This window comes from Malaclemys terrapin, chromosome 8, assembly GCF_027887155.1.
Source record: "Malaclemys terrapin pileata isolate rMalTer1 chromosome 8, rMalTer1.hap1, whole genome shotgun sequence".
Taxonomy (NCBI): domain Eukaryota; kingdom Metazoa; phylum Chordata; order Testudines; family Emydidae; genus Malaclemys; species Malaclemys terrapin.
The window spans coordinates 92,213,188-92,233,296 of NC_071512.1; the positions used below are offsets into that span (position 1 = coordinate 92,213,188).

Sequence of the window (20,109 nt, forward strand, 5' to 3'; positions counted from 1 at the left end):
CTTGCATTTGATTATTTTAAACAAGGGAAGATGCATCAATAGCCTGGAACTATGTGACAGGGTTATTTATTTTTTTTTAACCCTAAGCCATGTCACATAACTGGGAATGGTAATATGTTGCCAGCGCTCCCATGTGTCACACCTTTATTGAAGTGACTGAGCTCATTTGGGTTTAAATTTTCTTTGCCCTCTTTTTCTAGAGAAGGCAGATAATATAAGGATTCATTAGACTCTCCACAAATGAAACTAATTAGTTGAAAACAGAAATATATCTAATCCAAAAACTGACTCTCTGACCTTCCCATTGTTTGGGAAGTGAGTTAGAACTGCGCCTCCCTCCCCAAACAAAAGAAAACAAAACCAACCATTATTTACCTGGAATCAAAATCACTACAGAGCAGGGTGGATTTGATTTAAATCAACATGATTTAAATCACTAAATCAAGTCTTCCTGACTAATCATGGTTTGCATTCTTGTTGGTTATTATAACCTTAATACATATTCTTCACAACTCAGAGATAGATATAGGTTTCATTTTTAGAAGGTACACACTATTTTTAAAGTGGTTTATTTTGAAAACTTTTCAGATTAGTTTTACAGCTATGTCAGAAAATGAATGATTGTTTGGTTATTTCATTTACCAAAGGTAACTGAAGGAGATATTTATGAAGTCATTGGGAACTATCTCCAATTCAACAGATTAATCATTAATATTTGGAGGATTTTCTTGCCATGCTGTATTAGGATGAGAACATCACCAGACAGACATTTAAATTGTTTTATTTAACCAAAACAGCAACATCATGCTCTGGCTACTTTGTAGGAAACTAAGTAGCTTGAATACTAGTTGTTTCCTGGAGGAGAAGGAGACTCTGAAACTTTACCATAGCTCTGGCAAATTGCTGGGGCACCAAATTGCAACAGTTGGCAGGTACATGCACTATACAATGAATTCCATGCAATGTTTTCTACTTCAGAAGGGAAAAAGTGTGAGCCAATGCTGTTGGTATTTCAACCTGCAGTTTCAGAGAGTCTAAACACTTCAGACTTTAAATATTAAGAGGCTACTACAACTCCCATAGAAGACAGTGGTAGTCTTTTTTGTTAAGTTTAACGGTAATTGGATTAGTCCCAAAGTCAACCTTTTAATATCCCAATCACACAAAAAGGAAACCAGTCATGTCCTGTAGTGTTCTTTTCTGGAGTTTGGGAATAGATTTTAATAGATCTTTTTCCATAGCAATCTCTAATTCCCACCTACCCCCCTCCAGTTCTCCACTTCTTTTACAGATACTATACCATACTTTAGCTAATGTTCCTACAGGGGCCTTTCTTGGATAACTGTCCAATAAAGCATGGATTTTGATGTGTGTGTCTGGAACGAAGTAAAGGCTCACTGGCGTGGCACCTCCTGCTGATTGTCTTGGGAATTAGCTCTCCAGCACTCAGAGCGCCTCTGGGTGGCCGGTGACTCACCTGCTGCTGGGCCCCCCCCCATGTTCCTCCCGGACCCCTTTACCTCAGAGTTCTGCCCCAGCAGTAGCCCCGTGCTCTGGCTCTCCCCTCCCAGGGAAACCCTCTCACCCACCTTGGCTTAGTGACTACTGCCAGTCGTCATCTAGCCCCACTCACTGGGGTAAACTGCAGTCTGTCATGGCCCCTCATCATTGGCAAGGAGGTTGGACCAGCTGCCTCTGCCTATCTCTGAGCTGCACCTCCCAGCCCCAGTACCTTTACCAAGGCCTTAGCCTGGGGAGTTGCCACGCTGGAGTTCCCCTGCTCTACTCCAGGTACTCTTTTCTCCCCAGCAGCTAGGTCCTTCTCTCTCCACAGCTAGAGCGTGACTGACCCAGCAACTCCCTGAGCCCTTAAAACAGGGCCAGGTGTGGCCTGATTGGGGCATGGCCCCAGCTGTGGCTACTTCCCCAATCAGCCTAGCCCTTTTCTCTCAGAAGCAGGGTGACTGCCCCGCTACAGTACCATAATGAATAATTTCCCCACTTCTTGATTATCTCTATTGTTGAGATGAACACTTATACTGCTATCACCTTCCCCGCTTCTGAACCAAACTTGAGGAAGCCCCTTAAATCAGCACTGCCACCGGGAAGAGGCTGGGTTTCCTAAAGAGCTGCTTCATTGCTGGGAAAGTGACATGGCTCATTGCCACTGTCGTTCCATAACTCATGTGAGAGGTGAAAAAACACAGTGAGAAAGGAGAAGAGTAGGAAGAGAAAGGTGACCTGGGCAGAGAAAATAAAGGAAGGAAGAGTTAAGGTCAAATCAACCATACACTCCATTCCATACAAACTGAAAACTTCTTAGTTTTGTCCCTGAAAAGCTTTTCAGCCTGGAATCCCCTTTCAGTCTAATTAGCATCCAGCATGTACAATAAACTCTGTTTAAAATGTTTGACTTGTGAAAAACTGGGTTTAATTCTTTCCACTGACATGATGCTATGCCCAGGTCTCTGTCAAGCCCTTCCCTCGGGGCACAGTTCATACAAAAACCCCACACAAAGTAACACAAAACAAAGCTATCGCCCTGATCTACACAAAGGCAGGGGCCCAGATAGGGTGACCACTTGTCCCGATTTTTGGGTCTTTTTCTTATACAGGCTCCTATTACTCCCCACCCCTGTCCTGATTTTTCACACTTACTGTCTGGTCACCCTAGGCCCAGAGGACCTTCACTCTGTATCTGTCTCTGCTCCAGAACTAATCACAAGAGCCAGCCTCCCTCCTGCATATCTCCCACTGAGCTGGCTCAGCCCTTAACAGGGATCACACCTGTTTTCTCTCCAGCTAGGTCTGATAATTTAAAAAGGCTGTGCCCTGGTCCCCTTGCCCTTAAGGCTATAGGCTAGTGTTTGGTGCATTGGCTTCGTGATGAGTATACAAGTGTACAAATATCTATGGTATTTCTATGGTGTCTATCATCTTGGTATTTAAATACACCTCTACCTCGATATAACGCGGCCCGATAGAACACGAATTCAGATATAACGCGGTAAAGCAGTGCTTCGGGGAGGCGGGGCTGCGCACTCCGGTGGATCAAAGCAAGTTCAATATAACGCGGTTTCACCTATAACGCAGTAAGATTTTTTTGGCTCCCGAGGACAGCGTTATATCAAGGTAGAGGTGTATTTATGCTTATGTGCATTTAAGGAGACTAGAACTAAAGTGCAGATTTCAGTTATGTCATAGTGGTTTTCTTAAATTGCCTAAACATGGGAAAGTGCTCAATATTGACCGCACACTTTATGAGAATATGATGAATTGGATAGTATCTGCCCAGGAATTGTATTATGTCATTTGAAATGACTGATAGATTGGAAAGTGTGGGTAAGGAAGGAGGATTCAGATATGGTCTCTTTAAATTTAATATCCTAGAAACTGGTTATGAAAAATTGCTGGTAACTACCCTGACCTCACCAGCCAAGGCAATGGAAGCCTAGTTAGCATCTAGAGAATTTCAGCTAGGAAAGACAGAAAATATGCCTGGTATGATGTAGAGGAGTGTGTCTGTGAGAAGAATGCTAGTTACAGATTAAAAAAAATAAAAAAGTGAACTTCACTTGGATGTCCAAGTAGGCTAAGAAAAGATCTTCATAAAAAGATGACATCTAACTAGGTTCAAAGAAGCTATTGAAATCAAGCTGGAAAGGGATAGGAAATGGACATCACTCAATTCACTCAAGGAAACTGAGCCCATATAATATTGAATATGACCCCAGTCAGTCAGTGCAGGGCATCATGCCAGCATGGGGTCCCACTGAACTCAGACTCCATATGAGCAAATCCTTTCTGCAGGATTCGGTTGTTAAAACTGGAAATATGTCTATTTGCTCATAAGCAGTGCAAGTAGTATTGCCTGTAGTTAAGGCTGCCAGACATATCTCATTATAAAATCTGGTTTTCAGATGCTTAGAACTTTGCCACACGTAAACAATTTGGGCTGAAATTTTCCAGGATGTCTGCCTCAGGCTGATTTGTTTAAGAAAATTTCAGCAAACACGGGTCAGCCGTTTCTCCGAGTGAGTGCCATAGAAAGGCCCAGAGGAAATTATGATTATGGATTCAGAGCAGGGTTTGAATACTATGCAGGAAATAAGGCATGAGGGCATATTGAATAATGAATATAAAACAGACTATTGAATAGCTGCTCATTCAAAGAGCACAGTCCATCCTGGGCGCTAAATGAGGCAGGGGTCCTGGGGGAAAATACAATATGATTATGTAATTAAAGACTGTATCATAAGGCATACACAGAAGAGGGCTGAATTAAGGTTGCACAGGCAGCCTTATTGCTGCCATTTCCTAACCTTTGGGTGTGTGACTTTGCAGCATTAATATACTTTTAATGCTGTTTTGGGAATGTTATTGGAAAGAAACATCCCTCCCACTCCCCTACATACAAATATGAATTGTTCCATGGCTGAGTCAAACAGCAGGAGATTTCAAATTATTCAATTACTGTACCTGGCAAGCCAGCAAAGCTAATAATGAGCTTGAGACATGGAGACTTGAACCGTGACACAGTGCCCTGCTAAGGGTCAGAAAAGGAGTTGGACAGTCTGGGGGAGAGAGAGACCCTGAACTAATGCTTTTCTCTTTTCTGTAACCTCAAGGGCTTGGGGCCTAGTTGGACAAATCTATGGACTCTTAGATGTGGATGTGCTCTGAATACCATCGGTTTTTGTTTTAAAAAGAATGTCCCTTGTTTAGTTAAGGCCTTTGTGGTCTTAGACTGTTTTGGGTATATTCATATATAGCCCAGAGGATTAGTACAGTGGAATCCATTTAGTGATGTGAAAGTCCATTGAGTTGCATTGTATTAGTTTGGGACTATAAGTGAGCTTCCCTATAGCAGTTGATTGTAATGAGTTCTATATTAAATGGTTTTTAAAAAACTGAGAAGAAGGTAGAGTGTAATAAGTAGAACTCCTTGACCCGCTTTGAATGTACAATGCCTAACACTGTAATTACTATGGGGAAGTTGTGCTAAAAATTTCTTTGCCCACCTTGTTATGCGTTAGTCCACAAACTCTGAATCCAATGTATATTTTCTATGACAATCAAATATCCCTGACTTGAAGAACAGCTCTGTCTCTGTCTTGAAAGCTTGTCTCTTATACCAACAAAAGTTGGACCAATAAAAGTAGGGGCTGTCAAGCGATTAAAAAAATTAATCGTGCTGTTAAACAATAATAGAATACCATTAATTTAAATATTTTTGGATGTTTTCACATCCAAAAATATTTAATAAATTTCAATTGGTATTCTATTGTTTAACAGTGTGATTAATCATGATTAAATTTTAAGTGTGATTAATTTTTTGGAGTTATTTGCGTGAGTTAACTACGATTAATCGACAGCCATAAATAAAAGATATTATCTCATCCACCTTATTTCTCTAAGATCCTGGGACCATCACAGCTACAACACCGCAAACAAATATCCCTTTTAGTATGTTGGAAAATCATTTTCCTTACAGATAAATTAACAATATGTTACAACAATGGCAAATGACATTTACACAAGTAAATTACCTTGTTATTACTTCCTCCACCATTACAGTGGTTAGTAACCAAACACAAACTTTATGTTAAAAAGAAAATTTTGAAAAACCTCCTTAGAAACAATACTATCTGGGATTGTCCTCTCCCTTCATTTTAGTGACTTTTGCCTATGAAAATGGGCTCTTTTTTTTCTGAAGAGTTTATCTTGCTTCTTAATTCCTCATTTGTACTCAGACCTGTTTGACCGGATACTAACATCCTCAGCAACCAACTGATCAGAATATTACATAAGGAGTTATTAGTAGGATCCATATGATTGTTTAAAAATACTACTACTTATTTTTGTACCAGTGCCGCTAGTAATAAAACAAGGGAAGCAAAATTCACAACAAAAATCACACACCATTTAATGTACTGTAGTAATTTCAAGTGAGATTACAGTGGACAGATCCCTATCCTGTAAACTGTGTCCTCAAGCTATCTTGGTTCTCACCTTCTCATAATCCTACCCAATTAGAATTTCTATAGTGCTTTGCATCAGAGGATCTCAAAACACTATGCAAATGTTACTGTATTACTACTCTCAAAACTGCAAAATAAGCATACAGTAGAATCTCAGTGTTACAAACACGTCAGGAATGGAGGTTGTTCCTAACTCTGAAATGTTTCTAATGCTGAACAAAATGTTATGGTTGTTCTTTCAAAAGTTTACAACTGAACACTGACTTAATACAGCTTTGAAACTTTACTATGCAGAAGAAAAATGCTGATTTTAACCATCTTAGTTTAAATTAAACAAGCACAGAAACAGTTTCCTTACCTTGTCAAATCTTTTTTTAAGCTTCCCCTTTATTTTTTTAGTAGTTGACATTTAATACTGTACTGTACAGTGTTCGCTTTTTTTTGGTCTCTCCTATCTGATTACGTACTTTCAGTTCCAAATGAGCTGCGTGGTTGACTGGTCAGTTCTTAACTCTGGTATTCATAAATCAGAGGTTCTACTGTATCACACTTCTAAAGATTGGAAAACTGAGGTACAGAGATGTTACGCAGCTTGTCCTGCATCCCATAGGAAGTCTGCGGCCGATCCAGAACTTCATCTAGACTACCATTTCTCAAATGCGGCCACCGTGGCCTCATGCGGCCACCAGGGAGTTTCCCTGCAGCCAAAGCAGTTTCCCGTGCAGTGGGGCAGGGCGGGGGACGGGGGGGAGAAGCATCAGTCCCTCCCCTTCCTCTCTCTTGCTCCTGCATGTGCTGCCTCTCTGGAGACACAGGTGGGACACACAACTCTTAAGGAGCAAGATGAGGCAGCACAGAGGGGGTGAGAAGACGAGCAGCGAGGGTGAGGAGGCAAGAGGCGAGCAGCGGGCAGGGGAGTCTGGGGGGGGAGCGAGGAGGCGAGCGGCGAGCCAGCAGCAGGGTGAGCGGGTGGGGGGGGGAACTGGCTGCAAGTGGGGGAGGCAGGAGGTGAGCACGGGTGTGTGTGAGGAGGCAAGGGGCGAGGCGAGCAGCAGGCAGAGGGATGAGGAAACGAGTGGCAGCGGGGCCCTGGTGGAGGAGTAAGGAGGCGAGCCACGAGCTAGCAGCAGGGTGGGGAGGGGTCTGTCTGTGAACGGGGGAGTGAGGAGGCGAGAGGCGGGCAGATGGAGGAGTGAGGAGGCGAGTGGTGGGGAGCGCCCTAGCAGAGGAGTAAGGAGGTGAGCGGTGAGCCAGCAGCAGGGTGACAAGGCAGGCATGGGGGTATGGCTGCAAGCGGGGGAGTGAGGAGGCGAGCGGCAGGTGGGGGGAGTGAGAAGGGACACAGGAGGTGAGCAGCGGGTGAAGGAGTGAGGAGGGACACAGGAGGCGAGTGGCGGGCGGGGGACTGAGGAGGTGAGCAGTGGGCACCTGGGCAGTGGGTGGAGCCCCTCTTTGGAGAGGCTAGCCCCCAACTCCAACCCTTCTGCGTGCACTCCCCCCGCAGCCGGAGCCCCAAGCCCCCCTGCACTGAAGCCACAAGCCCGGAGAAGCCCTGAGTGCCCCCGTGACTGGAGGGACCCCGGGCTGGCTGAAGCTCCAAGCCCCCACCACCTGCCTGGAAGAACGCTGGGCCAGCTGCAGCCATGCCTCCCCTCCCCTTCCCTCCCCTTCCCTCCCCTCCCCATCCCACCACCCTATCCCACTGCACCCCAGACCCAAGCCACCCAGATATGTTTTTCATTATTATTTGGATTTCTATTATGTAAAAGCCTTTTTAAATTTGTTTCAGAATAGTTATACAAACAACCACTTTTACCAAAAAAGCAAAAGAAATAATAATGAAAAAGACAAGAACGTGCAAAGCACCTTATTTGTGTTTCTATTCTGTTAGGTTCAGTAAAAAAAGAGAGATAACTGCATGATTTTTTATTATTGAATCTGCAAAAAAAAAAAAAAACCAAACCTTACATAAATATATTACAATGATTTGGATGTATATATTTGCTTATTACTTTATTTATTTTTCCTAAAGTTAATAATTTTAAGAAAAAGTGTAAGTGCGGCCACCAGCAAGAGTTGGTGGCCACACTCTGAGGCCACCAAAAATTTTGTTGCGAGAACCCCTGATCTAGATGGTCCAACTTCCATACTCACGTTTGAGCCATAAACTGGGAATTTCAGTAGTGCTTAAGAAAGTTAGGGAACAGGTCCCATTGACTTTCAACATATCAAAAACTCTCCCCAAATCCTTCTTCTAGTTTCCCAGTTAGGCACCTGATCTGCATTTCCTTAATCAGGGGAAAGACTTTTTGAACTTTATGGGAGTTTTGCCCTAGTAAGGACTATAGAGTCAGCCCCCAAATGTTTGCCTCCCCCGCCCTTCCCCCCACAGGAGATATCTGTCTAAGACCATGTCTACAATAGGAGCTCTTTACTGGACTAGGAATACCAGTATATGATACTGGCAGAACTCCCTACTGTAGATGCAGTTTATGCTAACAGAACTGTGCTTTTGTAAGTATAGCATATTCCATCATCCCCCAAGCAAAACAAGCCATACCCATAAAGTGCAATTTTACTGGTATAACTGAACCTACACTAGGGGCTTCTGCTGAGACAGCTGTATCGGTCAGGGATTACATCACCTCACACTCCTGATCAACATAGCTATGCCAACAGAAGTCTGGAACGTAGGCAAGGCCTAAGCTTCCATTCATTTCCAACTCCATTTCTTCTAATAAATCCATTGGCTTCTTGTTTCTGGTTCAAGGAGAGATCAGCAAAGAATTTTAAAAACATTGGTGTTATGCCTTTTTTTAATATAGAAGGCTTGAAAGGCTTTTTAAAAAAACAAAAACAAAAACCAGTGGGTAGTGGGGTGGGTATTCTTGTTTTTTGTCTTAGAAATATAAGGAATGTCAAGTCTGGTCTTCCATGGTTTTGCTGATGGACTTCTTGGTGGGAGATCTCACAACTCAATTGAAGAAGTGGAAGGGTTAAATCTTTAACCAATAGATTGTGTTCATTAAGTATTAGAGTTAAGTAAAGACCCTCCGGACCTTACTAGAGCAAAACTCCTATAAAGTTCAGAAACCACAAACGAAGAAGTTTTAAACAGTTTGGCATTTAGAATCCCTTTCTTTTGTTCCTCTACTTCCCATCTCTTGGATGTCCTAATTTCACTAGGGCCTTGTCTGTATGAGAAAAGTTGCATCAGGGAACTAAACAGATGTGGTTAAACTGGTGCAACCTGCTCATGTAGACCAACTTAAGTTTGTTTGTTTTTTTAAACAGAGTAATGGGTAAATATTTAGATTAACCTATTTTGGAGGAATTCTGTGCTTCTTGCTATTTCTAATTAAGAAGCAAGCAGCATAGTAACAGAAAATAGTAAATTCCATAAGAATTTAAAACATTTAAATTTCATAGAATTCATGTAATAAGAATATTGTCATTAAAATTCTTGAAGATAACCCAAAATGTAATGTGAGGCTATAAATTAGGCTGGAACTGAGTGACCAGGTTATAGGACTTGTGGAAAAATTTCCATCAAAAGTGCTTTTCGAAGGAAACTTCAATTTTTGATTAAATAGTTTTTCACAAGTACTGTCTTTCCATGGAAAAATTTGACTTTCTGTCAAAAAAGATTTTTTTTTTTTTTTAAACAAAAAGGTTAAACTTTTGGCAGGAAATCCCATTTTCTAACCAGTTCTACTGTCACCTTTCATGAAAAATTCTCAAACAAAATTCTACTAAAAAATATTACATAAATAGTTATGTTTTCTGTATTTCTTTTTCTCATACTGTATTGCTGCACAAAGACATGACTTCTGTTTTTCAGAATACTTCTGTTTCTCATTCTTATTCCACACCTGTAGTGAAGTGGTCAGATTCTCCTCTTTTACTCCTGTGGAATCCATTCACATATGGTTTAGACATATGTAACTGTATCAGAGTAGAATATAGCCCATTATCTACTATTTGTGACTTGACAAAGAGCTGGTGTGTGAAATGATTATGAAGCCACAGAAGGAAATACTATTTTTCAGATAGGGACGAAATAGCCAGCACAAGCCAATGAACTCTTGAGAAACAATTTTCATACAAGTATCAGAGGGGTAGCCGTGTTAGTCTGGATCTGTAAAAAGCAACAGAGAGTCCTGTGGCACCTTTAAGACTAACAGATGTTTTGGAGCATAAGCTTTCTTGGGTGAATGCCCACTTTGTCGGATGCATGTCAGGACTCTCTGTTGCAATTTTCATACAAGTATTTGTAGTAATAAGTTAGGAAACAGAAGTCCAGAAAAATTTGACATAGCCAGATTTGATTCTAAATGGAATGTTTCTTGGAATTTTCCAGCAGGTCCGGTTGAAAGGCTAGATTTTTTTAACGCTAGGGTCCCATTTTGCAAAAATCCCAAGGCTTACCACCACGCCGATACACACTCCTTCTTCATGTGCTGCTTGGTAGCAAGGGTTATGACTTCTTGTTGTTGCTCAAATATTACTTTTGAGTGTTTTCTTGGCTTTAGGTTATTAATATGGCAGATTTTATTTCAGACTTTGATAAATATTTTTAACAGATTGTAGGAATACCATAGAAGAAATCTTAATTTAAAACTGTGAAGCCTTCAAGAGAGTAATATTTAAAAAACAGAAAATTTTCCAAACAAAAAACTTCGGGAAATTTACATCTACACGTTGTGGCTGGCTTCTGTTATTTATAATGAGATTAATCTACCCACTAGATCAAAACAGCCTAAGAGGTTGGACCTTGATCTGAACTTTGGCTGGCTTAAGCCCAGTTCTGGTTCAGACAGGTTATGAAAAGTGAAGCAAGTGGAGCTCATGGATTGAGGAATGGCTCCAAACAATGGGTCTAATTAAAAAAAAAAAAAACACAACACACCAGTAGGGGGTCCTCGGTTCATTACAAGCACACCTGGATCTCCAGGCAAAACCACTGTTTGTGGTGGGCATGCCCCATTTCGTCTTTGAGACTATCTTTAGCAGCTGCCTGTTTGTCAGCCTGTCTCCATAATCATGATTGTTCTGTTAACTGCTGACTTGTCATTGGAAATACCCTATGACTGAACATCACAAATGTCTGGTAACATTATAGTCACTAGGCATAGCAGATGTTGTGGGGAGCAGAGTGAGGCAATCATTAAGATAGCTAGGCCATAGTTTTAAAGGTTGAGAGGAGGACTTTGGAGTAGACCTAGAGTTGACTGACACTGTGTGCATGATTTCTTTTTAGTCTGCACTATTTAGATGGTGGGCCTCTGCATGCTACACTAGTTGCAGCTTCTGAGGAAACTTCAAGGGTCCACCTCAGCAGTAGGCCAGTCTGGAGATGACAAGAGCATCATCATAAACTTGCTATGGGTCCCAGATCTGTTTATGTCGGTTCCTTGGTCAAAAAGAATTAGATCTAGAATCTGAAAGTTTCAGGCACACAATATATATGCACATGTGTGTACACAATTATTATTGTAACCCACACTTAGATTGTAAGCTCTTTGGGGCAGGAGCTGTCTTTTTTTTTTTTTTTTAAACACAGTACCTAGCACAGTGAGGTCCTGGTCTGGGATAGTATTCTACTCCTGGGGGAATTCTGCGCCACTGGGCATGCACAGAATTTATGTCCCCTGCAGATTTCTTTGCTTCCCCGCAGAAGAATGACTTTCTGATGGGGAAGCAAAGAGAAGCCACAAGAGCGGTCATGCGACCCTCTCTAACAATATGTTTCAGGAGCCCAGGGCAGCCGGCAGAGCGGTAAATCCTTGTGGGACAGGAGGCGGGACTGGGGAAGACCTAGCTGGTGGATCCTACCTTGCGCCAGGCTCAGCTACTAGTCCCGGCTGGGCTGGGGAGGACAGGACTTCCTCTTCCCTTGCATGGTATATGGGGCCTGGTCAGACCCATCCCCAGATTTCTCCCCTGGCTGAAGGAAGCTCTGCAAACTCCTCCCCTACCCCTGCTTCCTACACCCATTGCTCCTCAGTTGCAGGGGGAGGGATCCCTGTATAGGGAGCTGCTCCCCCATCCGCCCAACCCCCATGCATTCAGACTTCCTCATACCCAGACCCTCCCGCCTCACCTCACCTCCCTGCACTCAGAATCCCTCCTACCCCCGATGAGCCCCATTCCTCTGGCTCTAAGGCAGCAGGAGGTAGACTGTAAAAGGGCTGCCACTATCAGCCTATAGAGTCATAATTATTGGGCTGGCTACTAGCCAGTCCTAGGACTATGATTGCCAGTAGCAGCTACTCTTAAAAAGCATGTGCTGTTGGCTGAAGAAAGCATTGGTCCTCCAGCCCTACCCCCAGTGATCCAGCACTGGCTGTTAGGGCTGGCATCTTTACCTTTCGTGTGGTGGGGAAGCATTTAGTTAATCTGCAATGTACCCCAAAAGTGTTTTAATTCTTTCATTGTATTGGTGTACATAACACGATTGTTATAGCAATGACAGTAAATATTCTTAATGAAGACGTACGAAAGACGCTTGAAATGCAGAGTGTGGATTTTAAATGATTTTATGCCATTTTTCTTTCAAGACGTATTTTAAAAAAATGAATTTGGGTACTGAACGCAATAATATCAAGAAGACTATGTAATAAATGCCAAGTTATTGAGCAGACATTGATTGTCCCCAGAAGTTTATTGTAAATGAAACAGCACTTACTGTTCTTTGGTATTCCTGGAATTGTTACTATAATTGGAAACAAGAGTTATGAGTTAAGTGTAGCAAAAGAGCGGTGAGTTGAAAAGCAATAGTTCTGACTTATTATAAGATTTACAAGAAGCCAGGATAGGCTTTTTATTTTTCTTTCTCATTTTAAAGCGGCGGTACAATTTTTATGATTCATTCTATATGCGCTTGTCAGGATTTTTAATCTTATGGCTTCACAAACATATTAAAATAGAGTAAGCCCCGGTTATGAGGGACTCTTATCGTAAAGGGAGTCTTTATCATTAGGTGAGTTGCCCTGTTAAAATCCTTGCATTTAAATTCTGTCTTTCTGTGCATAAATAATTATTGGCTTCTTTGCATATCCCAAAGCACATTGAAGTCAATGGAAAGATTCCCGTTCAATGCAGTTGGTGGAATGTCCATATATTGTTTGGCTTATAAAACTTCTCAAAACAGCTCCCTTTTGAGTTGACATTTCTTCTCCTTGTTCCCAGACAGGGTTGAATTGCTTCTGGAAAGTTTGAAGAAAATCCATTCTCCTGTTTTGGAAGACCAGACATTCAGATAAATGCAGGTGTGTGTTTTTTTATGAAATACTTATGGAGGCTATATTTTTTGGCTTTAATTTGTAATGGAATTAGACTTCAGTAGAAGCATTAATTTAGGACTCCCACAATAAAACCTGGGTTCTTTGCCAGTCTAACTCTACTATTGCTGTTTCCTTCCAAACAGTGTTCATAATGCAAGGTGCTACTCCTGATTTTTGTCAAGTTTGCATATGTAGCACATTCCAGTCTTAAGGACATTGCATTAAAACTGTCTAGTGCTAATGTTACATTTTGAGGGGTGGAAAAAGCAGTGCCCCTTTTGGTATGGCACATCAAGTTTAAGAAAAGGAAGAAAAGTGTGTTACAAACATTTAGTTGCTTTAGCTGCTTTTAACATATTCAGCTGAAAAAGCAAGTTAGTCAATTTCTTTAAGGCATCTAAAAATTAATCTATATTATTTTTTAGCCAGTAGGTTGTGATCCCAGGATGGTGTTACTAAAGATAATTGGGAATGGAGGTGTTGCAAGATATTGAAATTTTTATTACAATTCTAAAGCAAAGAAAATAAAATTTCCAGAATAACTTTGTTGTGGCCAAAACTTCAGTGTAGGGGTATGTGTGGGGCAGGAGCATTGTTGCCATTGATACTTATATTTTAATTAGGGATCACCAAACTGAAAAGGTTGAGAAACCATAATTATATTCAGAAGCCTACTTAAGTGAAGAGATACTGAAATAATTTTCACTTGTTTGGCCTGAACAAAAACCTCGATCTTAGCACCCCAGCCTGAGACCTGAATGTGGCTTCAGCTTTGAGTGAAATATCAAACTTGTCATCACGTTTTCTCTGTGAATTTGTTTCCTCTCTGAATGCAGTATCTAAATGTAAAAGAAGATTGCAAAGCCATGGCTTTCTGTGCAAAACTGAGAAACTCAAAAAAAAGCGAAGTGACCACAGAAGCTCAAGAGCAAGGATTGGAAATATTATTCTATTTGCAAGAGAAGCCTCCCATTCGGTACACCAGTGGCGAGTATACAGCAGAAAACCTGTGCATTGAAGCTGCCCAGAAGTGCTGTGAGTGTTGCAGTATTCAGCTACTACTAAGACAAAATGTATCATAAATAAAATTCATCCCTCTCTGGTCATGCAAAAATACTCACGGGGTAGGGTCAGGGCTAGAAAACTTTAAGCGACCTCTTGTGGAATTCTTTTTTGATTCTTTCATGGGGAGAAGGGAGAATGAGACTTTCCTCTGCCGAAGAGCTGTCGGTTCTTTACCTAGAATCCAAGGATCCTAGAGGGATGGCAAAAAGCCATTACCCTCCACTCCAACACTGACACTTCCATTTATCATTGACTTTAAGGTGAGCAGGATTAGGCTGTCTTTCAAGAGGTATCCTATTACACAGTTAAACAAGGCTATTTTCACTGTAACATACCAGTTGGCAAACCTGTTAAGAAACCCTTTCTGCAATACCAAAGCACATAGATTCACAAGATGGCAGTTGGGCTAACTGGCAAAATAACCATTCCCCTCTCTCCCTGATACTTCTCTCATCTTGTTACCTGTTTTTCCCCACCCTCGTCTCTCACTTCCATGTGTATGGTCACTGGTATGTACAATACTAGTAATACACTAGTGTACTGTAAAGTGAGATTAGAATTATGCACAATTCAAGTTATATAGAAATTTACAACAAAAAGTGTATCAGTGGCTTCCACTATGGTCTCAGTTCAGCAAAATACTGAAACAGATGAGTAAGCCATTGAAGTCAATGAAATTTAAGCCCACGTTAAAGTGCTTTGATGAAATGGGACCTATGTAACTAGGGCCCAGTTATCTTTTTGCTTACAACAGTTTTACACTCCACTGTCTTCAGCTGAGTTATTTCAACATACTTTGATTTGAGGGGAGATTCAGGCCATTTAATCAGGCTCTTATTTATGACTATGTCTGTTCACAGTTTCCTTGAAGCTTAAAAAAAAAAAAAAAAAAAAAAGTTGGGATTTCCCCCCCCCCCCCATCTCCCTTTTGGGGTTGAGACATCCAGTGCTCTCCTCATCTGTTTCACCTAGTTACTCTACCCTTTCTTCAGGATGGGGGTAGGGGAAATCTCATGGTTAAACTTCATCAAATATATATTCAAGTTGGCTGCTAATGAAAACCATTTATGATAAATTACAGCAGATACTTAAATCCATTTATTATTTATGTTAATAGTTTAAAAGCTGTCAAATGCCTCTGTATTTATTCTAACACACACACTGTCCATTGCCAGTAACTTCTGGTGTCTAATTTCTAACCACATCTAGTTAGAGTTGCAAAATTTTCAAAGTGTGATTGAGGGAACAAGAAGAACAGGAGTACTTGTGGCACCTTAGAGACTAACCTAAGGGAACCTCCTTCCACCTTCTTTTATGCTAGACCCATAGGAGACACCTGATTTATAGGTCCAAAAGTCCTGTTTGTTTTAATTCCTTGTTGCTGCTGTCAGCCTACCATTTTGTGAAATGCTAGATTTTCAGTAAGCCTCTGAAGCTAGTCTCTGTTGTAAATGACTTTCTTATGGTGCTATACCATCAATATGCCTCCAGTGCTGCTGGATTACATGAGAGAGCAGCAAGTATCCTGCCCCACATTGTATAACTGTACAGTTGGCATAGTCAGCATTTATTTTCCTCAATATTTTTGGAATTAAGAAAGCATTTATTTGAGAATGGATTCAGTAAAAACTGAGCGAGAAGCTCAGGATTTGGCCCAAATTCAGGAAACACTTAAGCACATGCTTCAGTGTTGTCCTAAATAGAGATGCTTTCCTGAGGTACAGGGTCCTTGTGATGTACATGCTGCCAGATAGTGCTCTCTTCTTTTATTGACAAGGAAACCCAAAACAGAGAAATTAGATGGCTTCATCGCTGTGAAGACACTGTAACCTGTTTTTGTTGTATTTTAAAGGGAGGTTGTCTTCATTAAAAACAAACAACATAGAAACAAGTCAACTGGAGTGTTTTGTTGGAAAACCCTGTGGTGGATTAGTAAACTCAGATGGGACAGTGACGTCACTTGCTTTCCTGCCCTTCAGCTCAAGGAAAAGGGATGTTTTTGGTTTTAGCAAAACAAACCAAAGAAATAAATCACAGAATTTTGAACAGTTGTAATAGCACACTCCCTCTCCTGGGAGCTGTTGAAAGTGGAGTTCAGCTTTCAGTTTGTGAGTTCATTAATTTATTTTTTCTTTTTAACAGCTGTATCTCCATTGTGCCACAATCTCTTTGCACTATTTGAGGAGAGTAGAAAACTCTGGTATGCACCAAACCATGTCTTCAAAATAGATGACAAGACATCACTCCGGCTCCATTATCGCATGAGGTATGTTGGGACAACTGAAAGATGGATTATTTCAAGATTCCAGTGTGCGTGTTTTTTCAAATATTGTGTGGCTAGTGTAACATTTAGAGCTGAACTCAGTTTAAAAAAAAAGCAAAAAACCTTTCACAGCAAAGTTGAGAGATTAACAACAGGAAAGGCTGAAAAGGTCTCCAGAATGTGTGCATTTTCTACATAACCTTAAAACAACCCCAAACCACAAAGCTGTAAGTGACAGGACTAACTAAAAATTCAGAGTGCAAACAGCTGAGCGCCATGGTCACATCGTAATATTCTGTATTTCTGTAGCACTTTCCATCTGAGGTGTTCAGAGTGCAACTATTAATGAGTGTAGCTTCACAAAATGTTCTTGTGAGGTAGGAAAATACTGTTGTTATTCCTGTTGTATACACTGAGAAACTGAGGCACTGAAAAGTTAAGGGCCAAATTCTGTGTCTCCCCCACACGGGGAGTGGGGGAAGGAGAAGGTTCAAAATTGTTCAGCATTGGCTTAGCTTGGCTCCCATTGGATTCCCATCAACTTTAATGGGAGCAAAGTCATGCCAGTGCATTTGAACACCCGCTCTCAGCTCGAAGGGGAACTGGTGCAATTCCATGGTGGGATGGGAGAGAGCACAAGGAAAATTCAGAACTCTGTGAAAGGGATCTGCGCGTCATCAGGTTGTACTTTATTGGTAATTCCTGAGCCACAGCACATGGGGGCTAGTGGACCTGTGACTCCATAGATACACCAACCATTCCTCTCCTCCTCAGAGGAGAGTGCAGACAGCTGTAGTAGCAGCTGGAGAGCAGATTCACCATCACTTTGCAGCCTAGGGAAGGTTTTCTTCCCCTTTGGATCTGGTAGAAATTCTAGTACAGACCCCATTCGTCTTTCTTCCCTGGTGTTTTCATGTTAATTGTTTCCCCTCTTGTACCCCAATACAGTTACTATTCAACATCCTGTACATTGTAAGTGAGGCCCTACAATTTCAGTTTTCACCGACTTTTGCAGAAAAGTTCCTAGGTGTTACAAAAGTCATTATTTTGTTTTTACATATAATTTGAATTTTGGAAGCTCTGGAACTCCTCAGACCTCGCTCCTCCCTCCAGAAGAAATGAGGGCAGCTTGGTAACCAGGTTACTGAGCCTCCATGTCACCTTCCAGTGCGGGGAGCTGGATCAAAAGTACTGGAATGACCCAAGCGCTGGTGTCCATGTTGTTGTCAGTCTCATGCCTACCACATACACATTACCAGTTTTACATGATAGCACAATAGTTATCATTCAAAGCAAATTAAAGTTAGTTAATGCCTTTTCTTGTTAAAATGGGTTGAAAACAACAACAACAAAAAACTGTATCCAACTGCATTTCAGAACATAAGGGTTTTTTGGAAAGTTGCATAAAAACAAAAAGTGGGGGTGGGGGGAGAAAGTGATATTTCCCCAGAAAACTGCAAAGTTAATTTTTGTACTGATTTGTATCTGCTTTTAAATATTTGTAATAAACCCTGATAAATTCCTGGGAAATCTTAAAACAAAAACTGAAAATGAAGAACCTTCATTACAATCTAGAGAACAAGTTTTATCTTGAGGAATAAATTTTTCCAGAATGTTTGGGCATTCTGGCATTTTCCAAGGGCAAGGGCACTCATAGTTGGGTCCCTGTTAGCTCCACAAGGCACGTCTCTAAGAACATACTTTTATATATCAACATCCCCTCTTTAACTTGTCATTTTACTAAAATAAAAAACACAATCTTTTGGATTCATCTTGAGATTTGGGGCAAAAAATTGGATTTAATTTGTTTGTGTGCGATGTTGCATATTTCAGTACTTATCTGAATATTTGCACCTATGCTTCATAAATTGTCACATGCACATGGTAGTGTACAAACTTCTGTTGTTCCAAGAAAAATCTACACACACACACAGGACACTTCTCCTGCATGGAGAAAAAATATCATGCACACACTGGTAATGCAAATGCAGGCCAGGATAAGGCCCCTTTGACAGTTTAACTCTTTGAAGTTTAAGGAATTCTAATCGTGAAGAAACCTGTACCATGTCACAGTTGCTTTTCTGATTGGAGAAGTGTGAGGGAAAGGGAATGTATGTTATTCAGGGAAATGATTGTCTGTAATGAACAAAAAGAACTTGGCTTTTCAGAGATTAACTTTAGTGTTATGTACCGCAGTGCTTCTCAAAGTTGGGCCGCTGCTTGTTCAGGGAAGCGGGCCGAGGGATGAGGGATGTGCTGGCCGCCCTTCCTGGAGCCCCCATTAGCCTGGAGCAGTGAACCGTGGCCAGTGGGAGCCGCGATCGGCTGAACCTGCGGACGCGGCAGATAAACAAACCGGCCTGGACCGCCAGGGGCTTTCCCTGCACAAGCAGCGGACTAGCTTTGAGAAGCACTGATGTACCGTAGGTTTGTTAGAGAAACACAAGATTACTATAATCTGGTCTGTTCCTTTAACAGGCCTTCTTTATAAGCAGTGCTAATATCTTAATGTAAACTAATCTCAGGTTTAAACTGTTGTTATTAAGTACAGTAGATTAACACCAGATAATAATGGAATTGAGTGACTTGAATTGCTGAGAGAAGCTCTTGGAAATCTAATGGTCTCACAGAATATTAGTTGCTCTTACTTGCTTCAAAAGGTCAATCAGGTCAACCACATACCAGAAAAATCTTGATGTTTTCTCGGTACAATAGGAACTCAGGGCAATTTTCCCTGATAGTCTTCTATAATACTTCTGGTGTGCAGTTTCTTCTTTTTAAAGGAAGAGCTTATGTTATTTAGAATATGATACAAATAAATATAAATTAAGAAAATTGCAATTGTAGGAACTTTAACCACTGACTCAGTAATACTGTTTTTAACTAACCACATTGCATGAATATATTACTAATTCATAAAAATAACTCCCCATATAATCAGATTATATTTGTATGTTTCTGCTTTGGTGAGTCAATGGTGACAATTCCCAGAATTACTTCTTATTTCTGTTATATATTATTAAAGTTGCCTTGTAGTTTCCATTGTAAGACCCTGTTGCTTGTAACTTTGCCAGACTTTAACTATTTGTGCTGAAATTTTCCATGCCAAGTGCCTACCTCAGACTGATTTTTAATTTCAGCCAAAATTGTTCAGCCATTTCTGAGAACAAAGCTAGAGGAAAATATATTGTTTTGACCATGTTAAAAAAATTCTGGCCACATTTTCCCAGTGAACCTCTACCCAAATTATAAGCCTTTGAATAAAAATTGCAGTTTGCATATGTTCAGCGGAGTCTTCATCCACAGTAGGCATGCTTTAGCCCAGGGCTGAGCAGGATTTTCCCTACAGTTGCAGCTCTGAGCTGTTGTGGGCCATGTTGGGGTCAAGCCTGGGCACTGGAACTAAGAGCATGGAGACTGTTCTGTGCTATCTGTGATCTCCCTGCTGGGCCCAGGCAGTATGGAGGGGGAAGCTGCATGACCTTGAATGCAGAGGGGTAAGAGCTGGACTGGA

At 41.2% G+C, this 20,109-nt stretch overlaps 1 protein-coding gene across 3 annotated transcripts in view; it reads left to right on the top strand.

The window, feature by feature from the left end:
* JAK1 (Janus kinase 1) overlaps window positions 1-20,109 on the top strand; it is an 85,562-nt gene that overhangs the window by 33,975 nt on the left and 31,478 nt on the right. The window contains exons 2-4 of one of the 3 annotated variants that reach the window (XM_054037563.1): window positions 13,173-13,252; window positions 14,104-14,302; window positions 16,475-16,598. In XM_054037563.1, the coding sequence (XP_053893538.1) occupies window positions 13,247-13,252; window positions 14,104-14,302; window positions 16,475-16,598 (329 nt within the window). In that variant the 5' untranslated portion in view covers window positions 13,173-13,246. Of the gene's footprint in view, window positions 1-13,172; window positions 13,253-14,097; window positions 14,303-16,474; window positions 16,599-20,109 lie in introns of those variants that run through there. The other 2 variants (XM_054037564.1, XM_054037565.1) reach the window with 2 other exon arrangements.